The 20,570-nt window shown below is 47.5% G+C and overlaps 1 protein-coding gene across 3 annotated transcripts in view; it reads right to left on the reverse strand.

Moving 5' to 3' along the window:
* NUP214 (nucleoporin 214) overlaps nucleotides 1–20,570 on the reverse strand; it is a gene marked incomplete at both ends in the record, with an annotated part of 112,934 nt that overhangs the window by 16,704 nt on the left and 75,660 nt on the right. For 2 of the 3 annotated variants that reach the window (XM_080709287.1, XM_080709286.1), the window contains 5 exons: nucleotides 1,377–1,533; nucleotides 10,002–10,072; nucleotides 12,653–14,473; nucleotides 16,068–16,129; nucleotides 18,837–18,927. In XM_080709287.1, coding sequence (XP_080565413.1) covers nucleotides 1,377–1,533; nucleotides 10,002–10,072; nucleotides 12,653–14,473; nucleotides 16,068–16,129; nucleotides 18,837–18,927 — 2,202 coding nt within the window. The remainder of the gene's footprint in view (nucleotides 1–1,376; nucleotides 1,534–10,001; nucleotides 10,073–12,652; nucleotides 14,474–16,067; nucleotides 16,130–18,836; nucleotides 18,928–20,570) is intronic. The other variant, XM_080709288.1, reaches the window with a different exon arrangement.

Raw genomic sequence — 20,570 nt, forward strand, 5'->3', positions numbered from 1 at the left:
CCCATGTCTCTTGGGCAAAACAGGCTTTGAAGACTATTAGACTTGATTTCTACGATCTCTTCATTGTAGGATTCTGAATCCCTTCTGGCAGAATGAAAGCTGAAGAACAAAAATGTCTGATTATATAAGCTCGTGAGTTAAGAAGGATGTGTCGACAGCAATCTTCCCTCTCACATTACTCAAGCGAAAAGCGACATCAAAAGAACCATTTCTTACTCTCTGGACCTCCAAGAGCAGATCAGGGCAGGAGTCTGCTTGAACTCTGCAGGTCTTACTATCAGGGAAAACCTGCCAGGCTCGGAGAACATCGCTCACGGTACATTTAGACCTCGTATGGCGCAAGAGAGGGGCTGCCGCACCCCGTGTGCCCCGCTAAGGAGAGAAGCTGCAACAGGCGCCTGGCTTCCAACCTCAGCCTCCAGCCTCAGGATATGTACGTTTTAAAGATTTAAACTAATTTCTTTCATTTCCAACTGTGAATAGACAGACCGATTTTAAAAATTAGCTGAAGAAAGTGCTTTCAGGTGCAGCCTCACACGAAAAGAGAGCTGAAATGTAAGAGATGAGAAATAGCCAAAACTTCGACTCTGCAGCAGCTAAATTCAAGCAGATGCGGAGAGAGAAGCAAGCCCACGGGCCCGCCCCGCGCACAGCCTGCTGCCGGTGTGCTGCGTTCCTGCCTGCTTGCCTGCGTCTGCTTCAGGGCATCGCAACACTAAAACAGAGCAGCCCCGGCCTCGGAAGAGAAGATGGCTAAGTCAGTGCGCCGTCCTTCCCGCAGCTCTGATGCTTCTCCCGCTTTATAGGACATCTCATTAAAAGAACAACAAGCTGGGCGTGGTGGTGCATGTTTGTAATCTCAGCATTTGGGATGCCGAGACAGGAGGATCGTGGTTCGAGGACAGCCTCAGCTACTTAAGTGAGGTCCTTTGCAACTTGGTGAGACCCTGTTTCAAAATAAAGAAGAAAAACTAGGACTGGAGGTGTGGCTCAGAGGCAGGATGCCCCTGGGTTCCATCCCCAGTACACAAGAAAAAAACAAAATGAAACAAAACAGAGCCAGAGCGTGCTGCTTTGGGGCAGCACTTTTTTCTTGGTGGTCCTGGGGATTTCACCCAGAGTCAGCCTACCTCAAGCACTCCCGGCCTGTTTGAACTTTTTGTTTTGAAACAGGGTCTTGCTATGTTACTGAGAGCCTCACTATGTTGCCAAGGCTATCCTTGAACCTGCGATCCTCCTGACTCAGCCTCCTAAGTACTGGGACTACAGGCAGGCACCATCATACCTGGCTGGAGTGGATATTTTAAATGGCCCTCCAGATCCCCGTGTCCCGCTCTATGCTTGTGAAGCTTGGAGACACCGCGAGGATAACTTACTCGGGGTGGCTGGAGATCCAAAGCCCCCGCCGGCGGAGCTGAACGGGTTTTTGTTGGCCGCATCCTGGCTGGGTTTCCCTCCAAGGCCACTGAAGAAACCTCCCCCTCTTCCAGTGTTTCCAGACCCGAACACGCTGCCACTGGAGGTGGATGCCTGCTAAAAGACAAAAGGGGCAGGGAGCAAGAGAGGATGAGCGGTCACCGTGAAATGGCTGGCCACTTCTGCGGCGGGGGCTCATGGCTGGTCCACGTGGGAAGGCAGGGACCCTCAGCGTGCAGGCCGGGAGGCCGGGCTCTGCACAAGGACTTCCTGCGTGCCTGCAGTCCTCAATATAATGCGGGTGAATGGCAGGTGCAAAGTTCTATATTTATCTGCCCTGCTACCTGAGTGTCAGACCCAAGTCCAGGGAAAGGAAGACCAACTCCACATGAGAGCCCCCAATACTTCTGATTCTTATGCCTGGCTGAACTCAGCAGATGACGCTAAGTGTTCAATTTGGCCACTTTCATCCTAAATGACTCTTCCAGTACTGCAAAGGAGCTGAAATGAGCTCCATTGCTGAAATGATGACCACCACTGAATTCTGTCCAAGCTTGCAAGTCGTGTGCCCAGAGGCACGTGCCGACTCACAGCTGGACCGGGCACCAGACACCCCATTTGTTTGGGAGCCGGCTCTCTAAGGACGCCCAGTGCTGGACTCACGTGAATGCAGCTGACGTCTCCTGGACGGAGAGTGCAGAGATAGCTAGGCTTTAGAAACGGGTCGCTGTGCAGAGGAGCCTCACAGGGCGCTCCCTTCAAAGGGGCAGAGTGGTGCTGTCAGTCCTCTTCTGTAAAACGGGGGGAATAAACTACACATCTCAGCTGGGCGCCATGGCGCACACCTGTAGTCCCAAGGACTTGGGAGGCTGAGACAGGAGGACCACAGATGAGAGGCTAGCCTCGGCAACCTAGCGAGACCCTGTTTCAAAATTAAAAAGGGCTGGGAATGTAGCTCAGAGGTAGAATGCCCCTGGGTTCAATCCCCAGAACAAACAAACAAACAAAAAACCAAAAAAATACCGACTGAGGATCTGCAGAAGTGCGTACCCAGTAGGCAGTCACTGGGGAGAACGCGGACGGCCAGCCACGCACCTCAGAGAGGGCGAGAGGACAGGTGAAAAGGACACCAGAGGGGACCATCCTGGAGTAGTCACTCTACTGTGCTGTTCTAGTAAGTTGTTTTTTTACTTCACATCCTAGATTTAAACTTCAGAAACAGATCGAGACTTACTGGTGACCGAGGAGGCACGAGTATTTTTCCTAGACAGCAGGGCCCTCCGTTGTGGACGGGCTCGCGAGGAGGTAACGATTCTGATTTCACTAAGGAAGGACCCGGGAGGGAGGGAGTCCTGACGGACTGCGCTCCCCTGGCCAACCCCGCTGTCTCCGCTCAGGGTTTACGCCATGTGTTGATGTTATTTGTTATTTGCCGGAAGGCAGCTGGGCTGCAGTTACCTCCTTCACACTGAACAGACCCGGGCGGCGGCAGAAGGCAGCGGTGTGAAGCCTGTGTTCAGGCCTGCCTTTGCTTCCTTTTTCCTAGCAGGTGGGAGAGGGACGATGGAGGCTTTCGTGTCAGGCGCATCACTACTGCCCTCGCAAGACTTTCAAATCCCAGCCTGACTTTCTTCTAACCAGCTTCATGAAGGGAACGGCTCATGTACAATACAATACGCTGCCCGACAGCGTAAAACTCAACACGCTTTGGGATGCTACTGCCAGTGTTTAGAATCATGGCAAAATATATATAACATACAATTTACCAACTTTTTTTCTGGTATTAGGAATTGTACCCACACACAGTAGCTCTATCTCCTGAGCTACACCCCAGCCCTTTTCAATCATACATACACATGTGTATGAATGAAAATTACCATATATATGAAAATTGTCATATATATTGCCATATATATGAAAATTGCCATATATATACATATATGACAATTCATATATATATATATGACTCGCTGAGACTGGCTTCACTCCTACAATCCTTCTGTCTTAGCCTCCCAAGTTTTTTGGACTGCAGGCATGTGTCTGGCCAATTTAATCTGCTTTTCGTCGTACTGTGGCTTTGAGCCCAGGGCCATGCTACCCTAAGCCACACCCCAGCCTAGTTTTATTCTTTGGAATCAGGGTCTTGCTGAGTTGAGGAGTCTCCCTACTTGCAGAGGCTGTCCTTGAACCCGAGAGTTCCTCTTCCAGCTTCCCAAGTACTGGGATTACAAATGTGCACGCCACGCCCAGCTCAATCTAACCGTTTTTAAGTGTTCAATTCAGTGGCATCAGTTACATTCATAATGCTGTGCGACTATATCCACTGTCTATTCCCAATACTTTTCATCACTTCAAACTGAAATCCTGTAATCATTAAGCACTAACTCCCCATTCCTCCCTCCCTCCAGGCCCTGGCAAGCCACATCTATGTCCTGTCTCTAAGAATGCATACATTCCAAGCATTCCATGTAAGTACAGCCGCTTAGTAATTGTCCCTTCGTGCTTGGCTTCTATCACTTAGCCGACCGTTCTCCAGGTTCACCCATGTGCAGCATCAATTAGAACTTTTCCTGGCTGCATAGCACTCCGCAGAATGGATACATCACATTTTGCTTATCCTCTGGTCTGTGGCTCCACTGACTCTTGGGTTGTTTCCATCCTTTAGTTACTGCAGACAATGGCAGTCACCACTGGTGTAAACGTATCTCCTGGAATTCCCTTTTTCTATTTCTTTGGGTACAAGCCTAGGAGAATTTGAGTCATATGGTAGTATGCTCAGTCACATGGTCAATACTATGTTTAGCCATCCGAGGAAGCACCAAATCATATCCATATCAGCTGCCCAATTTTATACTCCCACGAGCCACGTATGACAGCTCTGACTTCTTCTTCTAACATGTGGCATTTTTGTTTAAATTACAGCCATTCTAGCCGGGCGTGGTGGCACATGCTTGTAATCCCCGCGCTTGGGAGGCGGAGACAGGAGGATCGCGCAGGTTCAAAGCCAGCCGCGCGCGCTGGCTTAGGAGACCCTGTTTCCAAAAATGAAAATGTAAAAATAGGTCTGGGAGTGTAGCCCGGAGGTAGAAGGGCTTCCAGGAACCCCAGTACCACCAAAAAAAAAAAAAAAAAAAAAAAAAAAATAAATAAATAAATAAAAAATAAATAAATTACAGCCATTCTAGAATGTGTGAAATAGTTATCTCATTGTAGTCTGATTTTCATTCCCCTCGTTTTTAACGCCAAAGGTCACTTTTTCTTAGCTTACTGGTCATTTAAATCTTGCCCCAAAGCTGCTAAAAGCTTCTCAAGCCAGAAAATCCTCTCAACCTCTGGCAAGGCCTCTCCTCACCTGCCCAAGTCCACCCCTTGAGGCTCTTCCACCGTGCTCACCACACAGGCTCCGCTCCGCCAGGCCCACGAGCTTCCCACCCTCGAGAGCTCCATTCTAACTAACGGAGCGTGCTCAATTCTGCTAAAGGCGGTCGGTCATAACGAAGCTTCTCTCCCACACGCTCCTGTCGAGCAGACATGGCCTCTCTCTCCTGCCCTTGGACCTTGAAGGGCCTCGGTGGAGCCTCGATGAAAAGGGCGCAGCTCCCACGGAAGCTCTGGGACTTCTGAGGACTGGTAACAAAAGGCTCTCCAGCCTCACCTCGGCTCCCTGTCTTAGAAAGCTCCTAAGTGAAATGGAGACACCAGGCTGTGGGAAGCCTAGGACCAGAGGCCAGATGTGGGTGGGAGTTAAGGCCAAAGCCAGCAGCCAACCACCCCACGGACACCGAGGGTGAACTTTGGGGTGACACTAGCGCCAGTCTTTCAGCTGGAATCACAGCCACCATGGGACAAGGACAAGCACCCCATCCGTGACCTCTGGGGCTAGAGACTCCAGTGCCCTCAGCATTAGTGGGGTTCTTACACTATCTGGATTTTCCCCAGTGTTACCACGAGAGTGAGGTTTCCTAGATCCTTTTATATCTTAGCCAGCTAAGTTTTCTGAGGATACTCTTAACCACCTGAAAATGAACTCACTTTTAAAAGGCCTCTGTCCTCAAAGAATAAAATCTTGACTTTAATTTTTGGCCCAGTCAGCGGCAAACAGTTCTTATGACAGAAGACTGGGGCGGGGGTAACAACCTGGCGTCCATCACTGCAGCGAGCGCTTTCTCCCGACTGCACGTTAGGCGTGTCAGTCTCCTGTGTTAGCTGCAACTGCTCACTGCCACAGACATCACGTAAATCTCCAACCAATGTTTATAAAACACGTGGGTTGCTTCAGTTTTTGGCTACTTCAACAATGTTATACGAACAATCTGTACCTAGTGTGTGCGTTAGTTTCTCTGAAAAATATGTATCTGGCGGTGAAATTATTGGTCTTTTATTAGATGATACAAACTATGATCCCAGGTGAATGTACCAATCTATACTCCCATTAGGGCATACGCGGGACCCTCAGCATTGCTGGGCTTTTAATTTTTGCAATCTTTTAGCTATGTATCTTTTCATAGTTTTAATTTATATTACTAATCAATTGAACATCTTGATGTTTACTGCCATTGTCTGCCCCTTTTTAAAAAAAAGTTTTTCGCCGGGCGTGGTGGCGCACGCTTGTAATCCCCGCGCTTGGGAGGCAGAGACAGGAGGATCGCGCAGGTTCGAAGCCAGCCGCGCGCGCTGGCTTAGGAGACCCTGTTTCCAAATAAAAATGTAAAAATAGGTCTGGGAGTGTAGCCCGGGGATAGAAGGGCTTCCAGGAACCCCAGTCAGTACCACCAAAAAAAAAAAAAAAAAAAAAAAAAAAAGTTTTTCAATTACATCATTTTCAGGGAAATGGACGGAACTGGAGGACATTATGCTAAGTGAGATTAGTCAGTCACAAAAAATAAGAAATCAGATGCTTTCCCTAATATGTGAGAGTTAGGGAGAAATGGGTCATAGGAGGAACTCTTATAAGAGGAAATCCTATAGAGGAGCAAACAAGACAACCTAAAGGAGGAGAAAGGAGGGGGGAAGAGAAAAATCTCTAAAACACACAATGTACTTAAACATATCGAAGTCAATCACTAAGCCAAGCAAGGGAGGGAGGGACGGGGAGGGAATGGGGTGGGAATTGGGTAGGGGTTAAATCAGCGATGAGTACATGTTTGTACACACACATTTTTTACCCCAATATGATGTTTGAATATAATGCACCAATAAAAAATTTAAAAGAAAAAAAAAGTTTTATCCCTATTTTTCTGATTGTGGTAAAATACACACAATGTATAACTGACCTTGTATTTTTGGTGTGGTAATGGGGACTGACTCCGGGTGCTCTACCACCGAGCTCCCAGTCCTCCTCTTTTTGAGACAGGGTTTCACTAACTTGCCTAGGCTGGTCTTGAACTTGTAATCCTCCTGCCTCAGCCTCCTAAATACTGGGATTACACACATGTGTCCCACATCAGTCTCATTTAAGCTATTTTTACTTCAGTGCAATTAAGCGCAGTCATAGTTTTGTGGAACAAAACTATACTTTTAGGACCTGTCTTTTGCCTGTTTTCTTTTAAGTTCCCCAACTTCACGCAGAAAACGCAATCAATGTTGACATATAATTACAACTGTGTATAAGGCTAATGTCCAAGATGTCATTTCCAGCGCATCCCAAGCTCCCTAATTGTTACCACCTAACGCGAGAGCCATCCCAGTTTCTACCGCTTGGTAAACCTGCCTGCCCTCAGCCTCTGGGCGGCGGCAGTCTTAGGTGGGCGCACCGGTGACAGCTCCTTCCACCCGGCACCAAGTGTGGGGAGGCGCTCGTTTAAGTTGTGTAGGAGCAGCCCGCTTTTACTTCACAGCTTTCCCGTCATATAAACAGCACGATGTGTCCATTCTCTGACTCGTAGGCTTTGGGCTGTTTCTTGCTTTTCGCTACCAGAACACAGCACCCTGGTGAACGGGCCTTTTCTCTTGGCTCCACGAAGCAGCCACGCCGGGCCGGAGAGCAGTGCGCGTGGCTGCCTGGTGGCTTCTGAAGGAGCTATGTGAACTTCCCCCTGCGAGCGTCGACAGCCAGTTCCCAAAGCCCGAGTCTTCAGCAAGGCCCTCCCGACTGTACGATTTCTGTACATCAGCTGCTTCTTGTACAGTTGCTCTGTTGGCTACAGAGGCTACAATTCCCCTATTTCATGACTTGTCTTATCATAAAACTAAAAAGACCATAATATTGGTGAAATAAAAAAAAAAAAAAGCCCCCTCGGACTTCCTTCAATTTCTTCAGTCACTGTTTATTCGAAAAACTGTCTTGATTTTGCCTCCTTCTTTAAGGACTCATTTTATTTTGCTGGTTTAGAAAACCCATGTCCACTGAAGCTATCTTCTCACTTTCTTCGTCACTGCCGGGAAGTCAGCTGTCAGTTCTTCTATGGCTCCTTAGAAGGTAGGCTGTCTTCTTCCTCCGGTTGCTTTTAATCTTTTATCTTTGTTGTTTTGCACTTGTACAGAATGGATTTCTTTTTATGTGTTCTATTTGGCAGCTGTTAGACTTTTTTTTTTCCAGTACTGGGGATGAAACTCAGGGACATTCTACCTATGAACTATACCCCTAGCCCTATTTTTTATTCTTTATTTTGAAACAGTATTTACTAAGTCACTAAGTAGCTGAGGCTGGTGTGAACCTATCCTCCGGTCTCAGCCTCCCAAATGCTGGGATTACAAGCGTGCACCACCATGCCCAGCTGCTGTCAGACTTTTAAAAAAGTCTCGATCTAGCCAGATGTGGTGGCGCACGCTTGTAATCCCAGTCCTTGGGAGGCTGAGACTGGAGGATCCAGGTTGGCGGACAGCCTCAGCTACTTAGTGACTTAGTAAATACTGTTTCAAAATAAAGAATAAAAAATAGGGCTGAGGCTGGGGCTCAGAGGTAGAAGACCCTGGGGTTGCATCCACAGTGTGCCAAAAAAAAAAAAAAAAAGTACCTATTGGTTTTGGAAATTTCTTCCTTTCTCTTCTCCTTCTGGGACTCTGACTAAATGTATATCAGATTTCCCTTTAAAAGATTTTGGCTCTCTTATTTTTCTATATCTTTTGCTCCCTATGACACAGTCCAGATAATTTAACCCAACTTCTAGCTCAAGGGTCAGGAAATTATAACTGCTGGCCTAACTCATGCCCACCATCTGTTTTTGTAATAAAGCTTTACTGGCACATAACCATGCTCTTTCATTGCACATTGTCCATGGCTGCTTTTGTGCAACAAAGGCACAGCTGAGCAGCGGAGACACTTTCTGTAGCCATTAAAGTCTAAACTATCTTTTATTTTTGCAGTACTGAGGGTTGAATCCAGTGGTGCTCTACCACTGAGCTACATCCCAGTCCAGTTTTGTTTTAATTTTTGGTAGTACTGGGGTTCCTGGAAATCCTTCTACCTCCGGGCTACACTCCTAGACCTATTTTATACTTTTTTATTTGGAAACAGGGTCTCTTAAGCCAGCGCTGCTGGCTTCGAACCTGCGCGATCCTCCTGTCTCCGCTTCCCAAGCGTGGGGATTACAAGCGTGCGCCACCATGCCCGGCTCAGTTTTATTTTTTAATTTTGAAACTGTCTCACTAAATTGCCCAGACTGGCATCACCATCTTGGGATAGCATCAGGCCCTACGATTCTGGAGTCTAGGGTCACGGGGCGGAGGGTCTCTTTTGAACTCTCCATTTTGATTCTTAGTGCTGTCTGTCCCTTTGCCCTTGAGACTATTACATACAGAAATTCCAATGTCCTGACACTGGTGCATGCCCTCAGGGCAGAACTGGTCTCTGCGTTCCACCTTCCTTCTCTAGGCTCCCATTTTTATTTTAATTTGACTTGGTAAAATACCATGTTAGCTTATCAATGCTTTTAAAAATTTGGTTTTAGCTGGGGACAGTGGCACATGCTTGTAATCCCAGGACCTGGGAGGCTGAAAGGGAAGGATGCCAATTTCATGGCCATCCGTAGCAACTTAGCAAAGCCCTCCTTAACTTAGACTGTTTCAAAATAAAAAATAAAATAGGGTAGGGTTGGAGGTGTAGCTCAGAGATTGCCCTTGGGTTCAATCCCCAGAACCACCACCTCCTACCCCTACCCCCCCCCCAAAAAGAACCATGTTTAACTCAAGAATTTTTTTTTGAGGTACTGGGATGGAACCCAGGGACATTCTACCTCTGAGCTGCACCCCCAGCCCTATTTTTATTCTTTATTTTGAAACAGGGTCTCACTAAGTAGCTGAGGCGGGCCTGGCCGTGAACCTGCGACCCTCCTGTCTCAGCCTCCCAATTACTAGGATGACGAGTGTGCGCCACTGTGCCAGTTTAGCTCAGTAACTTTATATAAAACAAAGCCTAGTGGGAGAAGAGTGATGGGAACTATGCAAGCAAGCACTTTCCCAAAGAGCTGCCTAAGAAAGGCCAACGTCCTGGCGACTCTCTAAGGTAACTGGTGACTTCTGCACCCTGAAGGCAGAAGGGGAGTGGAAGGAATGCACACACCCGTGCGGCTTAGACACACAACACGGACACTGCACTGGGGAAAAGTAGATAGACGTTAACAATGGACACAAACACACATGCTTACCTGGCCAAAGACTGTCCCACCAGCACTGGATGCTTGGCCAAACACAGAACCGGTATTACTCGAACCAAAACCTTTAAAACACAAAAGTTCAACTTAGATGAGTCTTTTACAGCATCGAATGTTTTCTTCAAAATTGACTTATGGCTTACAAAATTGACTACACAATCCTCTTATATACTTTAAGTTTACCTCTAGATTACTTGTAATACTTAGTAGAACATAAATGCTATATAATTTGTTGCTATACGGCATTGTTTGGGGAATAACAGGAGAAAAATCCACCAGGTGCTTAGTAGATTTCTGTTTTTTAAATGGTTTCCAATCCTGGTTGGTTGTATCTGCAGATACAGAATCTGCAGAGACAGAGGGCTGACCTCTTTGTAAAGATCCGTGTCTACTGCTAACACTTTATAACAAACTCCAAAGGTCTAAGAATGGAACCCTTCTCCTACCGAGTGTGGGGGAGTTAATGGTATCCTCTTGGGTAGCTTTCCCCCAGACTTCTGGCCATCAAGAGTATTTTCCAATGACTGTCTCAAGGTTATGAACATTTCTTTTTTTTTTTTTTTTGGGTGGTACCGGGGGAGTTAATGGTATCCTCTTGGGTAGCTTTCCCCCAGACTTCTGGCCATCAAGAGTATTTTCCAATGACTGTCTCAAGGTTATGAACATTTCTTTTTTTTTTTTTTTGGGTGGTACCGGGGTTTCAGGAAGCCCTTCTACCTCTGGGATACACTCCCACGGGCTACACTCCCAGACCTATTTTTTTACTTTTTATGTGGAAACAGAGTCTCTTAAACCAGCACGGCTGGCTCCAAACCAGCGCGATCCTCCTGTCTCCGCCTCCCAAGCGTGGGGATTACAAGCGTGCACCACCACGTCTGGCTGGTTATGAACATTTCTATTCCCTGGTTTCCTCTGCATCTCAAATACCAGACTCTTTCCAGCAGCAAATTCTCCTTCTGGGTGGAGATATTGGGCTGAACAGGACCACAGCCAGCCAGGCAGAACTACCTTAAACAGAAGAGCTAGAGACATGGACAGGGAGGCAGGAGTTCCATTCTCATTCCGGTGACTTATCAGACAGGTGAGCTTGGGCAAGTCCTCAACTGGGACTGCAGGAGGCAGCCTAGTACTGACTGTGTGAAGCTCCCTTGGGGGGCCTGGTCTTGCTCAACTGGAGTGAAGAAGCCTGAGCCTCCAGCGCCTTGGTTTTCTCCAGTTCTGACCGCAGAATGGGCGACACACTGCACACAGAGGCAGTGGGAACACCTTGCTCTCTTTCAAGACTCACAGACCCTCCCTGCTTGTTCTTGGGACCAGCTCATCATGTTTCCATCACCTAACAGGCCGTCCTGTCCTTCCACAGGGCATCAGGCAGACCTCAAAACTGCATCTTTTCACTGCTGTGTCCTTACAGCTGTTCTTAGGACTGTTCTTATATTTGTTAAAAAAAAAATCTTTCCTAATAAATTATAAGCTGTTTTCAAGTAAATCATCACCAAGATAGGAGGGATCACAGGTTTGCAGGAAGCCTCAGCTACTTAGTGAGGCAGTGTACAACTTGGTAAGAGCCTGTTTCAAAATGAACACAAAATAGGGCTGGGAGTGTAGCTTGGAGGTCGAATGCCCCTGGGTTCAATCCTCAGTACCACAAAAAGAAAAAAAAAAGTCAAATTTTAAAAAGTTTTGGTCAGGCGTGGTGGCCGACGCTTGTAATCCCAGTACTTGGGAGGCTGAGACAAGAAGACTGCGCACGTTCGAAGCCAGCCGCAGCTACTTAGTGAGGCTCTCAGCAACTTAGTGAGACCCTGTTTCCAAATAAAATATGAAATAGGCCTGGGTGTGTAGCCTGGAGGTAGAAGGCCCCTGGGTTTCATCCCCTACACCATAAAAAAAAGTTGTTTTTTTTTTTTGGGTGGTACTGGGGTTCCTGGTAACCCTTCTACCTCCAGGTTACACTCTCAGAAACCTATTTTTTATATTTTTATTTGGAAACAGGGTCTCTTAAGCCAGCATGGCTGGCTTCGAACCTGCGCGATCCTCCTGTCTCCACCTGCCAAGTGCGGGGATTACAAGCGTGCACCACCACGCCCGGCAAAAAAGTTTTGTTTTTTTAAACCAGAACAGTGAAAACAAAATACCCAATTCCTTAAATACCAGTATCTGTTCTAGCGAGGAAGATGGCGTCAGAGGGAATAAAAAACTATCCCAGAGCAATGAACTACAAAGAGGAGACCCGGGCTCTCCTGGCTCCGTGACTGGCACTATCTGAAATGAGATCAGTTTCCTTGAGGCTTGACAGCTTTGGCTGCAGTGCTGCTAAGGGGCCTTCCAATTTAAAACTTTATACTGCGAGCCATTAAACTAATTGCCATAACCTCACACTAAAGAGGCTAGCTTTCCCCCGTGGAATAGGCACTCTGGTGGCTGGCAGAGTAGAGAACTTGCTGAGGCCAAGGACCAAACCTGGAGCTGCACCAAGCAGCGGCACATCTAGTGCACTAGGCTAGGCAGTTCCCCAACTCACGTGCTCCACCGCCCTCTGAACCTTACAGATTCCTTTCCAATGACAAAAGTCACCCAAATTTGTTGCAAATGTCTCAAGTAGCATGGAGGGGACGAGAGCAAAACCTTCCAGAAATGCTTACCTGAGGCTTGACAAAAGCTAAACCCCGAGGACGCTGCTGTGGAGGTAGTGGCTGAGGCGCCACCAAATACCGAGCTTCCTTGCCCAAAGCCGGGGCTCTGACCAAAAGCAGGAGGGTTGCTCTGGCCAAACAGCCCCCCTCCTGTGCTGGCAGAGGACTGTCCGAAGGAGAAGGAGCTGGAGCTGCTGGTGCTTGAGGGAGCGCCGAAGACATTCCCACTGGTGGACGTGGGGGTGGAGGACACGGACTGGCCGAAGGCAGGCACTGAACTGAACCCAGGCTGACTGAAGGAGAAGCTGCTTGCAGGGCTGCTGGTCGCCTGTCCAAAGGCTGGGGCCTGTCCAAAGGCTGATTGCCCAAAGACCCCTGGGGCCGAGGTGCCAAACGCTGGACTGCCGAAGCCCGAGCTGCTGACCTGCGGGGTGGCAGCTGCCGTGCTGGCTATGCTGCCTGTCTGCTGCCCAAACAGGCTTGGCACAGTGCTGGCTGCCACCTGCCCAAAGATGGGGGTGCTGGAGGGGGCAGTAGCTGTGTTGCTGGTGAGCTGGCTGAATGCAGAGCTAGAACTGGCGGCAGGTGGCTGAGTAAAGACTGATGAGCCAGAAGTGACAGTTCCAAACACTGCTGTCTCTGTAGCGGGGCCTGGAGCACTGCTGGACACAGGGCTGGAGACTGTGGGGGAACGCGAGGTTTCCCCAGCCACGGGGCCTACACTTGGGAGCGTAGCTGCTGCAAGAGCAGCCTGCCCAGGCGCTGCAAAGGTGGGAGCAGGAGATACTGCCTCCGTCTTGATGTCAAGGCCCCCAGCGGCTGCAGGAGCGGCCTCGGCAGAAGGCGCCCCGGACGCTGCTGCACTGGGGCTGCTGACAGCAGGCTGCACGAGAACGGGCTCTTTTTTAACGGAGTCGGAAGTGGGCAGAGGCGCCTGGGGAGGCGGTGCTGCCTGCTGCAGCCCCAGGAGGGAGGCTGCTGAAGCCGAGACCTCAGCGCTGCCTGACTTCTCAGGCACGGTGGATGGAGTGGCCTCCTCTGTGCTCTTACCGGAGGACATGGGCAAGGAGGGGGCAGAGGCCGAGCTTAGCAGGCCACCAAAGGACAAGGTGGGCGGCGAGGTGGGGAGGGCAGCGGCGGCGGAAGTGGCTGTGGATGGAGGGACAGGTGGTGGCACAACAGTATTGGTCTGCGGGCTTCCAAACGAAAAACCTGCCTTGCCACCACCGAGCGAGGCTCCACCCAGACCGCCCGCCCCAGAGGGTGCTGAGCTGGTGAGTGGCAGGAGGCCAAAGATACCGGGGGAGGAGCTGCCAGGGCCCGCGCTGGCTGCTGCCGGGGGGGCGGCGGCGGTGGCGGCTACAGAGGACACGGGGGGCTCTGCCGGCCTCCCCAGCACTGGGGGGCTGGCGAAGCTGAACCCCGAGGGTCCACCTGAAGTCTTGGGCGGCGAGGTGCTGCTCAGGCTCGCGGCAGAAGCCTTACTAGCTGGCTTCGGCGAATCCCCCGCCTGGCCCACGCGCAGTCCTGAAAAGCTCCCTAAAGTCTCTCCAGCCAAAGAACTTGGAAAGAGGAGCTCTCCCAGCTTGGATGGTGGAGTGTCCAGCTTGCTCGAGGTGGTGGGAAGGGGAATTCCAGAAGGTGCCCCAGGCCTGCTGCTGGGGGAAGCAGACTCTCCTGGAGACGCAGCGGCAGCGCCGGGGGTGCTGGGTCCCGATGTGCTTCCTGGGGGAGGGGAGCTTTCAGGAATGGTTTCATAAAAGGCTTTGCCTTCCCCACCAAAGGAGAATGTGTTGAGCTGGTTTGACTCTTTTGTGGGGGCTGTTGCACCTAGCAAGAAAAATAAATTAGGAAACAGGTTGGATTTAGCAAATATGACCGTCACATTTCCACTAACTGGATTTCTAAGCCAGAGTCTCTTCTGGCTACAGAGTCAGGAACAGCTGGTTCTAATGGCAGCTGCTTTGGAGGACAGAAAAATGTTTCTCCACAGGACCATTAAAGGAACAAATATTCTTTTTATGACCATTAAATCATAACAAATGTATGTCATCTAGAATACCTGAAATTAACAAATTACCCCAAAGGAGAAATAAAAAAGGCTCCTTGGCCGTGCCCTACTAACAGTGGTGCTCGGCGCTGCGCTGAGCGCGCTGCCTCCCTGCCACCCTCGGCACGGGGAGGGCTCGGCACTAGCCTCCTGCCTCCGACTGGCCGGCCAGGGCTTGATGCAAAATGGAAGTTCTTCCTTTATTTTTACATGCACAGAGTGTCTTGTATGATCTTTGTTTTTTGTGGTACTGGGGATTGAACCCAGGGGCATTCTACCTCTGAATGAACCCCCAAGCTCTATTTTACTTTTTATTTTGAAAGAGTCTCACTAAATTGCTCAAAATGGCTTGGAACCTGAGATCCTTCGGTGTCAGCCTCTCAAGTACTGGGATTTCAAGTGTGCACCTGCTACACTTGGTTTAGACAATCATTCTTCTATAAAAGTAAAGACTACTCACTAGGGATCCATTACGTAAACGATTCTGTCATTGGTATATCCTCGCCCTATAGTATCAGTCTATAAATTGATGAAAGTTCAAGTGACAAATGGAAAAGAAAAATCTTAATTCACATGTTAACATCAAATGTTAAAGCACTGTTTGTAGAAACAAATCCTTTCCTTGTTTTCTTTTTTTTTTTGGGTTTTTTTGGTGATACTGAGTATGGAACCCAAGGGCTTTTTTTTTTTTTTTTTTTTTTTACCTCCAAGCTATACTCCCAGACCTACTTTGTAATTTATTTGGAAACAGGGTCTCACTAAGTTGCTGAGAGCCTCACTAAGTAGCTGAGGCTGGCTTCGAACCTGTGTGATCCTCCTGTCTCAGCCTCCCAAGCGTGGGGATTACAAGCGTGTGCCACCATGTCCAGCTTCTTGTTCTTAATTTTTTAAACAGACAGAAATCCTTCACATCAGTTTCTTTTTTCTTTCTTTCTTTTTTCTTTTTTTGGCGATACTGGGGATTGAATCCAGGGCCTTGTGCATGCCAGGCAAATGCTCTAGCACTGATCTATAGCTCCAGCACCTTGAATATACTTCTTCTTTTTTTTTTTGGTGGTACTGGGGTTCCTGGAAGCCCTTCTACCTCCGGACTACACTCCCAGACCTATTTTATACTTTTCATTTGGAAACAGGGTCTCTTATGCCAGTGTGGCTGCGTGATCCTCCTGTCTCCGCCTCCCAAGCGCGGGGATTACAAGTGTGCGCCACCACGCCCGGCTTGAATATACTTCTAATGCACATTATTAACATCTAATTTACTGCAGAAACTATAAAAAAAATGCAGGAACATTTAAAATGTCAAAGCATCTTCACAAAAATCACCTGCACCATTTAGAGAAAACACAAGAGTAATGCTATGCAGTGCAGACTTACCTTGCGCAGCAGAGAAGTTAGAAGACGGCGTTGGTGTGATTATCCCGAAATTAAAGCCGGTCCTAATGAGTGGAAAAAGGGAAGTTAGAAGGGGCCTCACCAAAGGCACATCATTCTCCTTTTAGTATTTACTTATAATTCACTCATATAACCTGCTCTCAAGGAATTTACACTCAAGAGGTAACGGCAGGGTTACAAGTGTGCACCCTGGAAGCAGCAAGCCACTGCAACATCTCCACGCAGGGAGAGGCGATTCGTGGGGGGTAGAAAGGGTGCAGCTGGACAGCTGAGGCTGTGGAGGGACGGCTGGGCTTCCCATGGCAGTCTGCGTGGAAACCACTTCCAAGAAAAGCAGAGTGGCAGTAGTGGAAAAGCACTGGAAACGTGCACTGGAGCAGAGGGCCTGCCCGGCGGCGGAGGAGGGCTGGAGGGCAGAAGCCGGGGCTGGGGGACCTCCGAGTGCCCACACCAAGGTCAAGAAGCACGTCTGTCTGCAGAGCCCCCGGCTCTGAGGGCAGATGCCGGGCAGAGCGCAATAGAAGCCAGTCTCTGCCACTTGGACAGTGCTCTGGGCTGGGCTGGGAAGATGTGTTCAAAACCTGGCAGCTCCTCTTATCTCTTCTCTCCTGCACACGCTCTGTGTGCCGCGAGTAGACACCACACCAAAGGAGCAAACTCAGCGCGAGGGTGAACCAGAACAGACTATTCTCTGTACTAAAAGCAACAATAGCAAGGCCAAAACTAGAGTTTTAAAATATGAGGGACCAAGCATACCATGCAAATAACGTAAGGATTTTAGATTTTCTCAGTCACTGTTGCCTTCCCCAATGAACAAAGATCATCTAAGACACGCTAAACATTTCTTGGTGGTACTGGGGTGGAACCCAGAGGCTTTCTACTTCCGGGCTATACTCCCAGACCTTTTTTTTTTTTTTTGGAAACAGGGTCTCACTAAGTTGCTGAGAGCCTCACTAAGTAGCTGAGGCTAGCTTCAAACCCGTGCAATCCTCCTGTCTCAGCCTCCCAGACGCAGGGATTACAAGCGTGCGCCACCACGCCCGGCTACGCTAAACATTTTATCATCTTTTTTGTGTGTGTGTGTGGTACTGGGATGAAACCCAGGGGCATTCTATTTCTGAGCACCCAGCCCTATTTTTTTTTTTTTTTTTTTTTGTGGTACTGGGGTGGAACCCAGAGGCTTTCTACCTCCGTGCTATACTCCCAGACCTATTTGGGGAAACAGGGTCTCACTAAGTTGCTGAGAGCCTCACTAGGTAGCTGAGGCTGGCTTCGAACCTGTGTGATCCTCCTGTCTCTGCCTCCCAAGTGCGGGGATTACAAGCGTGCGCCACCATGCCCGGCCTATTTTTTATTCTTTATTTTGAAACAGGGTCTCACTGAGTTGCAAAGGGCTTCACTAAGTAGCTGAGGCTGTTTGTAAACCACGATCCTCCTCTCTTCAGCCTCCCAAATGGTGGGATAACAAGCGTGTGCCACCACGCCCCGGTGCCATTTTATCATCTTAAAAACAAAAACTCTTACTCTGTTGCTAGGCCTTCACCCAGGCAAACAAATTTTATCTAACAGAGAAAAACTACTCCCTCAATAACCCAAACTTTTCCAGCTTATTTTTAAAATAGGAAGAAAAATGTCATTTCACAGAAGTCAAGACTTAACTACTACCACTTATAAAAGATTCAATAATTCTTGGCATTGACCTACTCTTTAAAATTCGCTCTGAGTTACACTCCCAGCCCCCAGCCCTATTTTATTCTTTATTTTGAAACAGGGTCTCACTAAATAGCTGAAGCTGGCCGTGAACCTGTCATCCTTGTCTTAGCCTCTCAAGTACTGGGATTACAGGTGTGCACCACCACACCCAGCTTTCAAATTACCTTGGAAAAGTATACAAAAAATACATTAATACGTAATTCTCTCCCTTAAATTCTATTCTCTAGTGTTCTCTTTTTTCCTTATATGTTAGATTGAAGAATATCTAAGAAGCATATTAATATCAGGGTAAAAAGGTTGTGGTCAGCAGGATTCCAGTTACAAGAGCACAGACTAAAAGCGCTTCAGGGGCTGCTCTAGTGGACCTGCACGTGCAAACCTCCAGCGGCAGCCAGTCTGCTGACGCCTCTGATGGCGGCCAGTGTGGCTCCTCAGTATGGGGAGGAGGACATTTCAGTAGCTCCAACGGCTTTCGACATAAGTGCTTTTAACCCAAGGAACTGGAACTCGCATACCCAGTAAAGAAAGCCTATCTCAGATGCAATCTAGAAGAGTCTTCCATTTCATGAAATGTCTCAACTTTACATGTTTAGCCATCATTATTTCTAAAAAAATGAAATCAAGAGACCCCCCCATATCTATATAGAACCCAAGTTTCAAATGGCTCTTGTGTTCCGTTGCAGGTTTGTGTATCAAACTCACAGTACAATAAAGCCAACTCAAGTGTCACATCTAGCCCCCAAATGTGATACATGAGATGATCTAAAAATTTAACAGATCTACTACCAACGACAGTGATGCACATGCTAAAAAACTCCAAACGAAAAGCGAATAACACACAAATAAATCTGAGCTACAAAAGGAGAAATAGATTTACATTAAACTTGCAGCTACTGCCGCTATCAGCAGGTGTACTGTCATGGTGATAAGAACTTCATCAGTTTCAGGCATATAAAGATCCCTACGAATTGCAAGAGTTGGGGACTGTATCTATAAAGTTGCTAGCAATTTGCCACAAAACCCAAGCTTATTACTGACCCTGGTGAAGCAAATGAGAAAGGCTTGCTGAACTGCCCCGCAGCAGAAGGAGTCGAGGTCACAGCTGTTTCTGCCTTGGCTGTCCCCGGCCCTGAAAATAAGGACATTAAGACAGCTAGTTAGAAGCATGATTATGGGTGCAATTCCCTGCAGCTCAGGCTGCACGGTGCGCCGAGAGCCTCGGTTTCCAGAACCTCAGGTACATTCTGGAATAAGTCGGGAGCCAAGGATGGAAGCATGCTGCTGAGCTCAGGCCCAGGTCTCCCCCTGCCCTTAGAGACTTCCAGCGTAGCTTATATTTAAACTTTAAAAGTACATTCTTCTGGGTTATAAATGAATAGAAATATGCTTAAAAGGTGAGGCTAAGCTATATATATACTTGTTTAGCTTTATAATTATTTGAATTTAACATACGCTGAAGGAAAAAAAAATCCAAAGATAAATATATCAATATGCTAAAGTTTTCTGAGTGGTGACTTCACTGGACTTATATCACACTTATTTCTCCATTCATTTCTGCACTTCCCATTTAAAAATCCCAAATCAAGCCACGCAAGACAATAAAAAAATACCTTGTCTTTAAATGGATATGGGGTAGTTTTTAGTAAAAAATAAATTTTTAACTACTAGAATGCTGTTGTGTGAACAACCATGTTCATTGGAGCCTCACTTATAATTGAGAAATACGATAACCTAAACTATCAGAAGAGTGTTGTTAAAATTCACCAGAAAACTGCAAAATGAAGCCTTAGCCACTAAAATGAATCTATACCCTGGCTTGGATAGATGAACAAGACATTTATTGTGGGAAGGGGTAAGGGAAACGAATATATATAGGATAGATGTATTTTTGTTTAAAAAACAATGAGGTAACTTCAAGAGGTACACATAAAATTAATGGCTGTTAACTTTGCAAGATGGAATTTACAGACAGGGCACCTTTCACTACCTACAACATGGGGGAGTTTTTTTTTGATACATAATAGTTTTATAAATCAGAAAAACAATGAAAATACTTCCATTATTAACTAACAAAAGAACTACTTTATAAAAATTTTAGAAATGCCTTTTCACAAAAAGAAACTTTAATTGGGAGTGGTGGTACTATAATCCCAGTACTTGGGAAGCTGAGACAGGAGGATGGCAGGTTAGAGGCAAGCATCAACAACTTAATAAAACCCCCTATTTCAAAATAACAAAAGAGCTGAAAAAAGGAAACTTTATGCAAACTCAGTAATTTTCTTTCTTTCTTTTTTTTTTTAACGGTCCTGGGAATTGAACTCAGGAGCATTTTACTTCCAAGCTACATCCCCAGCCCTGTATTTTATTCTTTACTTTGAAACAGGATCTCACTAAGTTGTGGGGGCCTCACTAAGTAGCCGAGGCTGGCTGTGAACTTGTGATCCTCTTGTCTCAGCCTTCCAAGTACCGGGATTACAAGTGTGTGCCATCACACGCAGCTCAGATAGGAATTTTCAGAGAAGTTTCCTACATGCCCAAAGCTAGTTATTTTCTAAACCTTGATAATCCAGGCAGTGAAAACACAAACATCTAGCAATGTAGGAAGGCCTCTCACCATCCCATGGGGTGGCGAGTCTCAGAAACTTCTTTGCAAGTCACATCACTTGCCTATGACTGCATGAAGCCAAGTCCCGCAGAGGTCCTTGACTCTTAGCTTCAAGAGTGACAAGGAGACTCTCCAATGAAGTCCTTGAAAGAAACTGGAATATATGA

Source organism: Muscardinus avellanarius (assembly GCF_963383645.1).
Source record: "Muscardinus avellanarius genome assembly, chromosome: 13".
Classification (NCBI taxonomy): Eukaryota; Metazoa; Chordata; class Mammalia; order Rodentia; family Gliridae; genus Muscardinus; species Muscardinus avellanarius.